Here is a 14,346-nt window from a genome sequence, read left to right as displayed (position 1 = left end):
CCTCTGATGTATTATAAGCATATTTGATTTAATATTTTTATACATTTCTTTCCTTTGCCTTTCCTTTTTTTTTTTTTCCCTTCTCCTCCTTTCCTTTTCCTTCTTCTTTAAACAAAGCTGACCATTGTGAACACACAATGACATTGGCAGGGCATCAGATCCATGAGTTTTCTTCCTACAGTTTTGGTCTTTTGCCTTCACCTTCTCTAAATCCTCCTTCTCTAAATGCCCTTACATCATTAGCTTTCCACAGGACTTGCATTCTTTTCTAATAACATGCTCTTCTTAAACTGTGTCAATCCATTTTCATAGTTATAAATACCATTTATTGACTGACTCCACCATGGATTTCTCTGTATAGGACCTCTTCTCTGAGCTCATTTTAGGAACCACCCAAATTTAAACCCTGGCTCTTCCCCTCTTCAGCTACATGATGAACTTGGGCAAATTTCTTGACCTCTGTATGTTCTAGTTTTTTCATGTGTTTAATAATAGTACAAAACTTGTACATTTGTTCTGAGGGTTAAGTGAGTTAGGGCAGAAAAATTGGCTTAATAATAACATATAACACCAGGAGTTATGTACCCTGAATTACTTACATGTTAGATTGTGCTGCTGTAATGCAATACCACAGGATGAGTAAAAAACAAACATTTCTTTCTTACAGTACTGGTGAAAGATATGCTTTCTGGAGGTTGGAAATTCCTAGATTAAGATACCAGCAAATCCACTGCCTAATGAGGGACACCTTCCTGGTTTGCAGATGGCTGTCTTCTGTAACTTCCAGATCAGAAAGGGAAGGGAAGCTCTTGTGTCTCTTATAAGGGCACTAACCTCATTAATGAGAACTTCACCCTCATGGTCTAATTACCTCACAAGGGTTTTGCCTCTTTATATCATTATATTTGGGCTTCTCAAGTGGCACTGTGGTAAAACACCTGCCTGCCAATGCAAGAGATGCAACAGATGCAGGTTCAATCCCTGGAGTAGGAAGTGGCTACACACTCCAGTATTCTTGCCTGTTAAGTTCCATGCACAAACGAGCCTGAAGGCTAAAGTCCATGGCGTTGTAGAGAGTCAGACATGACTGAGGGCACACCATTATATGAGGGGTTAGGACTTCAGCATATGAATTTTGGGGGTGACATAAACAGTCAATCCATAATGATATATAAACCTCTTACACATATAAACCCACTTAGATCTAGAGTGCAGTTAAGTCAGCTAATAGTTATTGGCTGTTATGCTTATTTAATGTATATGCAGAGGACATCATTAGAAACCCTGGGCTGGATGAAGCACAAGCTGGAATCAAGATTGCCGGGAGAAATATCAATAACCTCAGATATGCAGATGACACCACCCTTATGGCAGAAAGTGAAGAGGAACTGAAAAGCCTCTTGATGAAAGTGAAAGAGGAGAGTGAAAAAGTTGGCTTAAAGCTCAACATTCAGAAAACGAAGATCATGGCATCTGGTCCCATCACTTCATGGCAAATAGATGGGGAAACAGTGGAAACAGTGACAGACTTTGTTTCTTCGGGCTCCAAAATCACTGCAGATGGTGACTGCAGCCATGAAATTAAAAGACGCTTGCTCCTTGGAAGGAAAGTTATGACCAACCTAGATAGCATATTCAAAAGCAGAGACATTACTTTGCCAACAAAGGTCCGTCTAGTTAAGGCTATGGTTTTTCCTGTGGTCATGTACGGATATGAGAGTTGGACTGTGAAGAAAGCTGAGTGCCGAAGAATTGATGTTTTTGAACTGTGGTGCTGGAGAAGACTCTTGCGAGTCCCTTGGACTGCAAGGAGATCCAACCAGTCCATCCTAAAGGAGACCAGTCCTGGGTGTTCATTGGAAGAACTGATGCTGAAGCTGAAACTCCAGTACTTTGGCCACCTCAGGCGAAGGGTTGACTCATTGGAAAAGACCCTGATGCTGGGAGGGGTTGGGGGCAGGAGAGGAAGAGAATGACAGAGGATGAGATGGCTGGATGGTGTTACCAACTCGATGGACATGAGTTTGAGTAAACTTCGTGTTGGTGATGGACAGGGAGGCCTGGCGTGCTGCGATTCATGGGGTTACAAAGAGCTGGACACTACTGAGTGACTGAACTGAACTGATTATACCCAAATAGCTACCCTACTTCCCTGACAGGTTTTATCAAAGCATCTCAAACTCTGGGTGTCCCTCTGCCCTTTTGTGTCTTGCTTTTTCCCGTATCAGGAAAGCACCAACTTCCTTGCTGTTATCAAGCATGAAGCCAAAGATCATAGTTATCCTCAATAGTTGCCCCTGGTATTCTGCTGCTGCTGCTGCTGCTAAGTCGCTTCAGTCATGTCCGACTCTGTGCAACCTCAGAGATGGCAGCCCATCAGGCTCCCCCAACCCTGGGATTCTCCAGGCAAGAACACTGGAGTGGGTTGCCATTTCCTTCTCCAATGCATGAAAGTGAAAAGTGAAAGTGAAGTCGCTCAGTCGTGTCCGACTCTTAGCGACCCCATGGACTGCAGCCTACCAGGCTCCTCCATCCATGGGATTTTCCAGGCAAGAGTACTGGAGTGGGGTGCCATTGCCTTCTCCTCCTGGTATTCTAGATATCAGTAACTTCTCTGAGTCCAAAAAAATATACAAATTCACTCACTTTTCATTTTCTCCCTCAACTCTCTAGCCAAGTTCTTGTTTGTTGTTCTCTGGATCTTAGTAGAAGAATTCTAACTGACTTTACCACCTCCTCTTGTACCTCCCACACCTGATCTTTGTGATCCACTGTCTATACTGTACATACTAGTACACATGTCATTGCCCTGCATGAAATTCTTCTCCTCTGAACTGAGGAGAAGACATCTATGCCTAGGGAAGAGGAGGCTGAGGGAAGGCTAGTAATGAAATTGAGAATTGGAGTGAGAAGGGGACTGCCTGCTCAAATGCCTAACTATTCTGTAGACATAGGAATAGAAGGTGGGAAACTGAGCTGGGGCTAGGTCAAAGGGACTGTGAATAATAATCGAAGGTAGATGATGGGATAAAGTACTGCTTGTGTGTTTCAGGAATGTAGATGAGAATGAAGCTATCATTGGAGGGAGTAAACAAGCTGACTTACAGACCTCAGACAAGCCAGCTTAAAGTAATCAAGAAGCAGGAGCAATGGAAGTCATTTCAGCCAGGAGAGCTGAAAGAAGGCCAGCCAATAATGGAGCCAGTCAGGCACAGTAGCTGAGAAGGTGTAATTCAAGATCACTGTTTGAACAGACCAATTTGGCATTTCCTGGACAGCTCTGCCTTGAGTGTTGTCTCTCTTCTTTTTAAAGAGGCTTTGTCTGAAAAACAAGCTGGTTAACCCTCAGGCAGGAGTAAGGTGTTGGTTTTTAGTGTTCTGGTTCATTTTTTTAATTGAATAAATATTATAAAAACAAAAACATTCAAATACAATGAACAGTAAAATTTCCTCCCATTCTTTTTCTGAAGCCACTTAACCTTCCTCCCAAGAAGAAAGCACTAGTACCAATTCTGTGTATACTTTGGAGATATTCTATTTCACAAAAAAGTATATATGCTACATGAAAATAACAGGGTAAACACAGTTCTTGGCACCTTGGCACAGTTCTTGATTTTCCACCAAAACAATCTACATAGATACACCTTATTCTTTTAAGTACTGGCTGACTATTTCATTGCATAAAAGTGTCCCCACAATTTATTTAGCTAGATCCTCAGTAATAGAGATTTAGATTGTTTTCAACCTTCTGATCTGACACACAATGCTAAAATGAATAATTTGTGCATATATCGGTTCCAAATATAAATCAGATTATATTTATAGAAGTAGTTTTTATGGATCAAAGGATATGCACATTTTTTATTTGAATTGCCATTGTTAAATCACCCTTCTCAATGACTGCTTCAATTTATACTCCCTCTGGTAATATATGGAAATGCCTTTTTTCCACACTTTGGCCAGATATTTTTTTTTTTTTTTTGAAAATAACAGTTTGTGATATTTGCCAATCTGACAAGAGGAAAAGATCTGTAGTTGCATGTGGTTAAGAGTTATTTGAGGACTTCACATTGTGATATGAGTTTTAGATAATTTTCCTAGTTTTATTTTGCCTTCTGTAGATTTTCTTTTTGACCTTCATAAAATTTTTGGTAGTTGAAGTTATCAATCTTTTATTTGGCTTCTCAGTTTTGTGTTACGTTTAGAAAAATTTCACTCCAAGTTTATTTTATATGCTCCTTCCATATTTTCATCTAGTAGATTTATACTTTTTATTGTTGATGAGAGCATTTATGAGTAAACTGAATTTTCTTCATTGATTTGAAATGTTGCTTTTATTGTATTTAATATACAATGTCTCTGTGTGTGTTTCACCTATTACTGGATTTCCTTTTCCCACTATTAGTTTTCTATTATTATAGCAAATTATATGCTTTATGACATTCATGTACTGGCTTAATTATTATAGTTTTATAATATGCTTTTACTTCTGAAAAACTGATAATCAGTCAATACTCTTGAGTTTCCCTGGTGATTTCTCTTTGTTACTTTTCTATATGAACTTTAGAATCATCTTGTTTATCTTGCTGGGTGTTTCCATGGTGTTGAATCTTCCTTCCAGAGGACACAGACTTTCTAGTTGTTTCGTCTTATTTTGTGTCCTGCAGGAGAATTTTAAAGTTTCTTCTAGAGAGATCTTGAAGGTTTCTATTTAATTTTATTCCTAGATTTTTAAAAAATCATTTGTTTTTATTGAAGTCTAGTTGATTTATGATGTTTCAGGAGTATAGCAAATTGTTTCATATATATGAATGCACAGATAGATAGATTCTTTTTCAGATTCTTTTCCATTATAGGTTATTTTAAGATACTGAATATAGTTCCTTGTGCTATACAGTAGTTTGTTATTGTTGTTTATTTTGTATATAGTAGCCTGTAACTCCAATATTTTTGTTGTTATTTTATTTGCTTATTTTACTTGTGACTATATCTTAAAGATGCATGAAGTTTTAAAAATTTCTATACATTAATTTTATATTCACTTATTTTGCTGAATTCTTTTACCTTTTCACTTGGTTCTCTGGATTTTTAGTAGCACTAGGTTTTTAACCAAGATGCAATCTGAATCCCTTGTGATTTACCATTTTTTTTTCAAAATATATGCAATAGACATGTAAAACAAACTTGTGGTTACCAAAGGAAAGAGGTTGGGGAGTGATAAATTAGGAATTTGGGATTAACAGATATACATTACTATAAATAAAATAGGTAAACAACAAGGACCTACCATGTAGCACAGGGAACTATATTCAATATCTTGTAATAACTTAGAAAGGAATCTGAAAAAGAATTATATATTTCTGAATCACTTTGCTGTATACCTGAAACAATATAAATCAACTACAGTTCAGTTAAAAAGTTAAACAAAAAATAAAACATATATATATATAAATTCTTGTTTCTTATCTTTGGAGATTCATTAATCTTGGAATGGGTTTTGAGATCTGCATTTTACATAGCTTTGTAAGTAATTTTCAGTCCTACCCAGGGCAAGAAAAGATCAGCTAAACATACTGAGTCCTAGCTGGTTGATGTTGTAGCCACGTGTTCCAGGAAAACACTCTCACTCAGAAGGACAATGCAGATAGTGGAGTGCAGTTTATTACACTGGTGGGCCCCAGGCAGAGTCTCCTCTTAGCCAAGGACCCTGACCAGTTTTTGTGAAAACCTTATATACCCTAAGTGTACATGCCCAAACCCACCTCCCCAAATTCCCTGAAATGAGTCTGAACAAAGGAAAAGAAAGATACAATCAAAGTTAACCCGTGATTCACATGCCTTAAGCCTAGGTAGTTAACAGTGGACAATTATCAATAGGCCTGTGGTCATACCCCAATAAGCATAATAGAATTTATGATTCTGTTCGGTTACACAGATAATAAAGGTATTCTTTTAGGCAATGGAGAGTCCACATACAAGCCCCGGGGCTCTTCTATCTGGGGGGTCTGGTTTTCCAGTTGGTGTGTCGTTTCCGTAGATACTGGGCATATAGCTCAAAGTCCACAGTCCGGCCCAAGATGGAGTCCTGCTTTCAAGATGGAGCCTGTTCTGTCTGTTTCCTCCTTCACTGATATTAGAGAATGCTGTAAAATTGGGGATCCATGTTTTTCTGAACATTAAATGTATGTATGAAATTCTGGATTACAATCATAACAGTTTGTTACTTCTTTCTTTCTAGTTCCTTATTTCCTCCCTCTCTCCTACCTTCCCTCTCGTAAAGGGAAACACTAATAATACAACACTGATATAAATCAGGGCTAGGGCACACGCTCTGTTAACTTTCTCTTCCTGAGAGGTTATTTTTCATCAATGCGTTGATTTTATGCTCTGATAATTTGTCTTCACTTCTTTATAACAATGGAATAAAAATTGTGGATTTTTTTTTTTATTGACAAATTTTATGTGAAAAAGAAAAGGAAATCCAGGTCACTCAGCTTGCTTTGGTACAGGTTTTGCTGTATTAGAACAGCTTTTAAACGTTTCTCTTTACACATGGCTTAAAAAAAAAATCATTTGCATAATTTCCTATTCAGCAATAAATGCTCTGATATCTCCACCTATTTTTTCCTATGCTAAAGACCTTAAAAATTATTATTCTTCCTTTCAAGGGGAGAGACTGACAACAACTCTATAGATAACATGCTATAAACTGCAGGGCTTGCAGGAATTTTAACTCAGACCAGAAGAAAAATCATGAATATATTCTTGAACCCTTAGTTGTTCAAACTACTGGAAACAGCAAGGCCAATCTAACAGGGACCCAAAGAAAATAAACAGAAGTGTTTTACATTCCTGGGACTATCCTGTTGCACTTTCTCTAAATTTTAATGAAAGGTTTTTATTTTCCTTGACATGTGTTACCCTTTTATAGTGATGTTTTGAAAAATATTATGTAATATGGGAAGTGAGTAATTTTGTTAAAAGTCAAGTAGATCTTTTGTGTTACGGATTGAATGATTTTTTCATAGATGTTGAGAGAAGTTGAGAAGTGGTTCAACTAGGGGGAGTTGAAATTAATCTGGTTTTTTTCAGACATGGTTTATTTATGAAGATATAGGAAAACTGATTATTTCCAGACTCTTTTGAGTGTACTTTTTATCTTTGTTTATTGATTTTCAATCTCAAAGTCTTCTTTATCAGTCTTCTGTGCAGCAAGTGAGATTGTTGCACATAGTTTGGATGCTTTAGGTTTTTAAAGGACTTTAGCATCTTTTGGAAGTTTTAGATAGCCTCTGTATCAGGCCCCTCTAAGTATATTGATATCATCCTGGTATACTTTGCTGAGTAATTTAACATTCATATATCTTCTTTTTCTGTAATGAACTAATCCTGGGTTTCTTGTCATTACCTTCAAAGTATCATTTTAAGACAGAAATGAAAGTCAAGTCTTTTTCTAGTTGTTAGAGATTAGTGATTAGAGTCAAATGTTAATTCTTAGAAGGAGGGGGAGGAGAGAAGAGATGAAAGAAAAAAAAAAAAGACAGAAAGCTTAGCAGGATCCAACTTTAGCCTGAAATTTCTAACTAAAGCCAAACTAAATCCCCTTGGATTTAGTGTTCTGAAACCTTGAAAATGGTAAAAAAAAAAAAAGGGGGGGGATCAAGTATTGAAAATTACACATTGAAAGGGGATAAGTAGGAAACTCATTTCATAAAATAGCCCTAAGAAAGACATTTTTAAAGTGAATTTTGAAGACTTAAATTGACTTATGTGCATTTCTTTTCTCTCATAATTTTTCTTTCACTTTTTTCCTGAGTATTAATTGTCCATCATCACCCATTTAGACAAACATGATACATATGCAGAAGCTAAATGGATGCAAATCAGTTTATAACAGAATAGATATGTAAACACAATTAAAATGAATGAATTCCAGGCTTGAGTAATAATTTTTTACTTCTTTTAAATAAAAGTTTTCTTTTTATTTTCAAAATTTTATTATGAAAATTTCCAAACATATAGATGAGTAAAAAGAATAACACAACGAACACCTATATCTATATTTAATATTTAAATTATATTTATTTTACCCATTGTACCTATGTTTAATACCCATTATTAAATTCAGTAAGAATTAATATTTCGCACACTGCTTTCTCTTGCTTATTATTTTTTAAACTTTTTATTTTAAATTAGATTCATAGGAAATTGCCAAGATTGTACTGAAGTCTCGTGTGCCCTTTACCTGGTAGTGACTATTACTTTAAAAATCCTAATACGTTTCTTTTGATGTAAAGAAAATATATTTGCATTTCTTTTCCCCCCAACTTTATTGAGATATAATTAATATATAATACTATATAAGTTTAAGTTACACAATGTGATGATTTGATATATGTAAATGCTGTGATTACCACAATAATCTTGGTTAACACATCCATAACCTCCTAAACTACCTTTTTGAGTGTGTAATGTAGTAAAAACATTAAAGATATTCTCACTTATCAACTTTAAGTAAATAATACAATATTATTAACTTTAGTCATCATGCTGTAAATTAGATTTCCAGAATTTATTCATCTTATAACTGGAAGTTTGCACTCTCTGACTAATATTCATCATTTCCCCACCCCAAGCTTCTGGAAACCACTATTCTATTCTCTTTGTGAGTTGACTTTTCAGATTCTATGTATAATGGATATCACACAGTACTTGTCTTTCACTGTCTTATTTAACTCAGCATAATGCTCTCAAGATCAATCTATATTGTCAAAAATGGCTAGATTTCCTTCTTTTTATGGCTGAATAATGTTCATATAAATTTCACATTTTCCAATCCATTGACCTGTTGACAGACACTTCAGTCAGTCAATTCAGTCGCTCAGTCATGTCTGACTCTTTGTGACCCCATGGACATCAGCACACCAGGCTTCCCTGTCCATCACCAACTCCAAGAGCCTACTCAAACTCATGTCTATTGAGTTGGTGATGCCATCCAACCATCTCATCCTCTGTCATCTGCTTCTCTTCCCATCTTCAATCTTTCCCAGCATCAGGGTCTTTTCAAATGAGTCAGTTCTTTGCATCAGGTGGCCAAAGTATTGGAGTTTCAGCTTCAGCATCAGTCCTTCCAATGGATATTCAGGACTGACACTTAGGTTGTTTCTATGTTTTAGTTATTGTGAATAATGCTACAATGAGTAGGGGTGTGCAGATAATTTTTTCAAGTTATTGTTTTCATTCTTTGGACATATACCCAGAAATAGGCTTGCTGGATCATATGGTAATTCTATTTCTATTCTAATTCTATTTCTATTCATACTACTTTCTACAGTGGCTTTACCAATTTACATCCCCACCAAGACAAAAGGATTCCCACTTTGCCACATCTTTGTCAACATGTGTTATCTTTTATCTTTTTGAAAATACCCATCCTAACAAGTGTAAAGTGATATCTCACGGTGTTTTTGACTTGTGTTTCTCTGATGATTTGTGAGGCTGACCCCTTTTCATGTACCTGTTGATCATTTGTATATCTTCTTTGGAAAAATGTATATTTAGTTCTTCTGCCCAGTTTTTAATTGATTTTTTTTTTTTTTTTGCTATTGAGTCATATGTGTTTCTTATATATGTTTGGTATTAACCCCTTACCAGAGGGCATATTTGCAAATATTTTCTCTGGATCCATTTTTTGTCTTTTCATTTTGTTGACTGTTTCTTTTTGCTGTGTAGAAGTGTTTTAGTTTGATGTACTCAAAATTGTTGAATTTTGCTGTTGTTGCTTGTATTTTGGGGACTTCTTTGGTGGCTCAGTGGTAAAAGAAACCACCTTCAGTGCAGGAGATGCAGGTTTGATCCCTGGGTTGGAAAGATCCTCTGGAGAAGGGCATGGCAACACACTCCGGTATTCTTGCCTGGAGAATCTCTTAGACAGAGGAGCCTGTTGGCCTACAGTCCATGGGGTCACAAAGAGTCAGACATGACTGAAGTGACTTAGTATACATGCTTGCACTTTTGGTGTCATATCCAAAAAATTGTTGGCAAGACCAATGTCAAGGAGATTTTCCCCTATGTTTTCTTCTAGGAGTTTTAGAGTTTCAAGTCTTACATTTGAGCCTTTAATCCATTTAATTCTTGTGAGCAGTGTTAAGAGTCCAGTATCATCCTTTTGCATGTGAATATCCAGTTTTTCTAGCATCATTTATTGAACAGTTACCCTTTCTCTATTGAGCATTCTTGATTCCTTTATAAAGTATTTGTTGATTGTAAATGCATAGGTTTATTTCCGGGTTCTCAATTCTGTTCCACTTATCTATGAGTTTGTCTTTATGATAGTACCACACAGTTTGGGTTATTGTAGCTTTGTAATATAGATTGAAACCAGCAAGTGTGATGCCCATAGCTTTCTTTTTCTTTTCAGAATGTGTTGGCTATAAGGGGTCTTTTGTAGTTTCATACGGATTTTAGAATTGTTTGTTCTAGTTCCATGAAAAATAACATTAGAATTTTTACAGAGATAGTATTTAACCTATAGAGGGCTTAGAGTGGTATGGACATTAGCAATATTAATTCTTTCTGCTCACAAGATGAAATTTTGATTTGTGTCTTCAATTTTTTTTTCATCTGTGTCTTCATGTTTCAGTGTACAGATTTTTCACCCTCTTGATTAAATGAATTCCAAAGGCTTTTTAGAATTGTTTTAATGCCTCTGTAAATGACATGGTTTCCTTTTTCGAGTATTGTTGTTGTTAGCATATAGAAGTGCAACAGATATTTATATGTTTATTTTTATTCTGCAACTTTCTTGAATTTGTTCATTAATTTTAGCAGTTTTTTGCTAAGTTTTTAGGGTTTTCTGTGTATAACATCATGTCATCTTCAGACAGAGACAATTTGAATTTTTTTCTTTGCTGATTTGGATAACTTGTATTTTTCTTGCCTAACTGCTCTGGCTAGGGCTCCCGATACTGTGTTGAATAAAAGGGATAAGGATAGGCATCTCTGTCTTATTCTTGATCCTAGAAAAAAATTTTTTTTATTTTTTTCACTAGTCTAGCTAAATGTTTGTCAATTTTATTTACCTTCTGACATTTTTTTACCTTAACTTGTCAATTTTATTTATCTTACCAGTTTTAGTTTGTTGATCTTTTATGTTATTTTTTTGGTCTCTATTTTATTTACTTTTGCTCTATTTTGTTATTTCCTTCCTTCTCTTAACTTTGGACTTAATGTTTTTCTGGTTTGTTGAGGATAAAGTTAAGTAATTTATTTGTCATCTTTCTTTTTACTTAATGTGGATATTTATCACTATAAACTTCCTTCTTAAAACTGCTTTTTCCCCCTGTATCCCATAAGTGTTCATATGCTATTTTCATTTATTTTCAGATAATTTTGATTTCTTTTTTGAGTGCTTTGATACACTGACTAATCAATAGCATATTGCTTATTGTTTTTTGACTTTAAGTAGTTCCCTTCTTTCTTTCTCCCTCTCTTGCTCTTTCTTGTAACTTAATGACTTTCTGTAATGGTATGCTTTGATTCCCTTCCTTTATCTTCTGTGTATCTGCTGTAGGATTTTACTTTGTGATTACCATGGGGTTCACAACATCTTATAGATAAAGCAGTCTGTTTTAAGATGATAGCAACTTAACTTTGATCTCATAGAAAAACTCTTTTATACTTCTTTATTAAGGATTCTGAGGCTCTCTCAGACCTTTTATGTGGATATACCTGTCCTACATTACTTGTGCCTTCTTGAGGAATTCTAAGGGTTATATGCCTTCTCTGGATTCTGTAAGCCAGGCCAGGTGCTCGCTGTGTCTTATTTGCTTTCTCTAAGGTGGTATTGAATGCTCAGGTTTGTGTGTTTTTGCTGCCGCTGCTGAGTTGCTTCAGTCGTGTCAGACTCTGTGCGACCCCATAGACGGCCGCCCACCAGGCTCCCCCAAACCTGGGATTCTCCAGGCAAGAACACTGGAGTGGGTTGCCATTTCCTTCTCCAATGCATGAAAGTGAAAAGTGGAAGTGAAGTCCCTCAGTTGTGTCTGACTCTCAGCGATCCCATGGACTGCAGCCCACCAGGCTCCTCCGTCCATGGAATTTTCCAGGCAAGCATACTGGAGTGGGGTGCCATTGCCTTCACAGGTTTGTGTACTTTTCCCCAAACCTGCAGAGTTGACCCTCTTTCTGCATACATTCACTAGGTTTCTGCAAAGGCTCACTCTCACTGCTGTTAGGGGTGCACATAGGGAGCTAGTTTGGGGTGTGTGGGGAAGAGGTGGTGGGAGTGAGGTATGTGGAGTGTTGGAGGAACCCATGAGCTAGCTGGGATCATCTGCAGGTGAAGCAGCTCCAGAGCCTCATGGATGGCCTTCCTGATGGCATCTGTAAAGCAATTATTAGGATCTGCATTTCTTCGATGTGTTTCATTCATAGCCCAAGACACTGTTCTCCCAGCCACTCACTGCTCCTCAGCTGTGTAGCTCATGAAGCAGTATTATGGGTGGGCAAGAAAGAACTGGCAGGGACACACACAGCTGGGAAAATCAGGTGCTCACTCATATGTTCTTAGTTTCTCTTTGGCAGAAATCCATGGGCCAACAAGGTCTCTCTTGGCAGTTTGTGCACCCTGGGGAAAGTGACACAGGTAAAGCAAAACAGCTCCTTTGACCTCTTCGGTGTATCCAATCTTGGGCTTTTTTTGCTCCTTTGATATACTAGATCTTCTCCACTGAACTCTGGAAATCCACAAATGCTCTCTCATTCATGGACAATTGTTAAAAATCTACTTTTTCTGGGGAAAAAGATGGTAGAAAACTCATACAGCTATTTTGATTTCATAATTTTGATTATTAAAAAACCTTATTTTTATTTAATAAAAGCTTGCTCATGGCTAAATAAAATTGACTTTATAGAAACCCAAATGACATTTGGAGTTTGCCTTTGCATGGGCAAAACTAAACTAATAGCTCTGAAATCATTTTTTTTTCCTCATTATTAAGCTTTCCTAAGCCTCATTTTTTTCCTCTCCATATCAACTCAAACATTTATAGGCAGAAATGGAAAAAGAAGGCTACAAAGAGGGACAATAAATAAAATGTAAAAGAAAGGCAAGATAAAGGGGGAATATGCTTTTGGAACTATTTGAGGAATAAAATTAAAATGATCAAAAACAAAAAGAAAATTTACACCATCATTTACTCTTTTCTTTCCTCCATACCCTCCTACCAGTCATCTTGGCACTGAAATATAAACTTGTTAATAACCAAGATAAAGTTTAGATCAAGCCTTGGTTGTTTTCCCAAAGAAAGGCAATGCCAAAGAATGCTCAAACTATCACACAATTGCACTCATCTCACACGCTAGTAAAGTAATGCTCAAAGTTCTCCAAGCCAGGTTTCAGCAATATGTGAACCATGAACTTCCAGATGTTCAAGCTGGTTTTAGAAAAGGCAGAGGAAACAGAGATCAAATTGCCAACATCCTCTGGATCATGGAAAAAGCAAGAGAGTTCCAGAAAAACATTATTTCTGCTTTATTGACTATGCCAAAGCCTTTGACTGTGTGGATCACAATAAACTGTGGAAAATTCTGCAAGAGATGGGAATACCAGACCACCTGACCTGCCTCGTGAGAAACCTGTATTCAGGTCAGGAAGCAACAATTAGAACTGGATATGGAACAACAGACTGGTTCCAAATAGGAAAAGGAGTACATCAAGGCTGTATATTGTCACCCTGCTTATTTAACTTATATGCAGAGTACATCATGAGAAATTCTGGGCTGGAAGAAGCACAAGCTGGAATCAAGATTGCCGGGAGAAATATCAATAACCTCAGATATGCAGATGACACCACCCTTATGGCAGAAAGTGAAGAAGAACTAAAGAGCCTCTTGATGAAAGTGAAAGTGGAGAGTGAAAAAGTTGGTTTAAAACTCAACATTCAGAAAACAAAGATCATGGCATCTGGTCCCATCACTTCATGGGAATTAGATGGGGAAACAGTGGAAACAGTGTCAGACATTATTTTTCTGGGCTCCAAAATCACTGCAGATGGTGATTGCAGCCATGAAATTAAAAGATGCTTAATCCTTGGAAGGAAAGTTATGACCAACCTAGATAGCATATTCAAAAGCAGAGACATTACTTTGCCAACAAAGGTCTGTCTAGTCAAGGCTATGGTTTTTCCAGTGGTCATGTATGGATATGAGAGTTGGACTGTGAAGAAAGCTGAGCACCGAAGAATGGATGCTTTTGAACTGTGGTGTTGGAGAAGACTCTTGAGAGTCCCTTGGACTGCAAGAAGATCCAACCAGTCCATCCTAGAGGAGATCAGTCCTGGGTTT

At 36.8% G+C, this 14,346-nt stretch overlaps 1 protein-coding gene across 7 annotated transcripts in view; it reads left to right on the top strand.

The window, feature by feature from the left end:
• The window catches only part of LOC129644022 (C1GALT1-specific chaperone 1-like), a 93,093-nt gene that overhangs the window by 53,366 nt on the left and 25,381 nt on the right, over positions 1-14,346 (top strand). The window contains exon 2 of one of the 7 annotated variants that reach the window (XM_055569340.1): positions 12,586-12,646. The exons of the other annotated variants lie outside the window; for them this stretch is intronic. Coding sequence (XP_055425315.1) covers positions 12,586-12,646 — 61 coding nt within the window. The remainder of the gene's footprint in view (positions 1-12,585; positions 12,647-14,346) is intronic. 7 annotated transcript variants of the gene reach the window in all.

The sequence above is a fragment of the Bubalus kerabau genome, chromosome 2, assembly GCF_029407905.1.
Source record: "Bubalus kerabau isolate K-KA32 ecotype Philippines breed swamp buffalo chromosome 2, PCC_UOA_SB_1v2, whole genome shotgun sequence".
Classification (NCBI taxonomy): Eukaryota; Metazoa; Chordata; class Mammalia; order Artiodactyla; family Bovidae; genus Bubalus; species Bubalus kerabau.
This window is presented reverse-complemented; position numbering and strand designations above follow the sequence as displayed.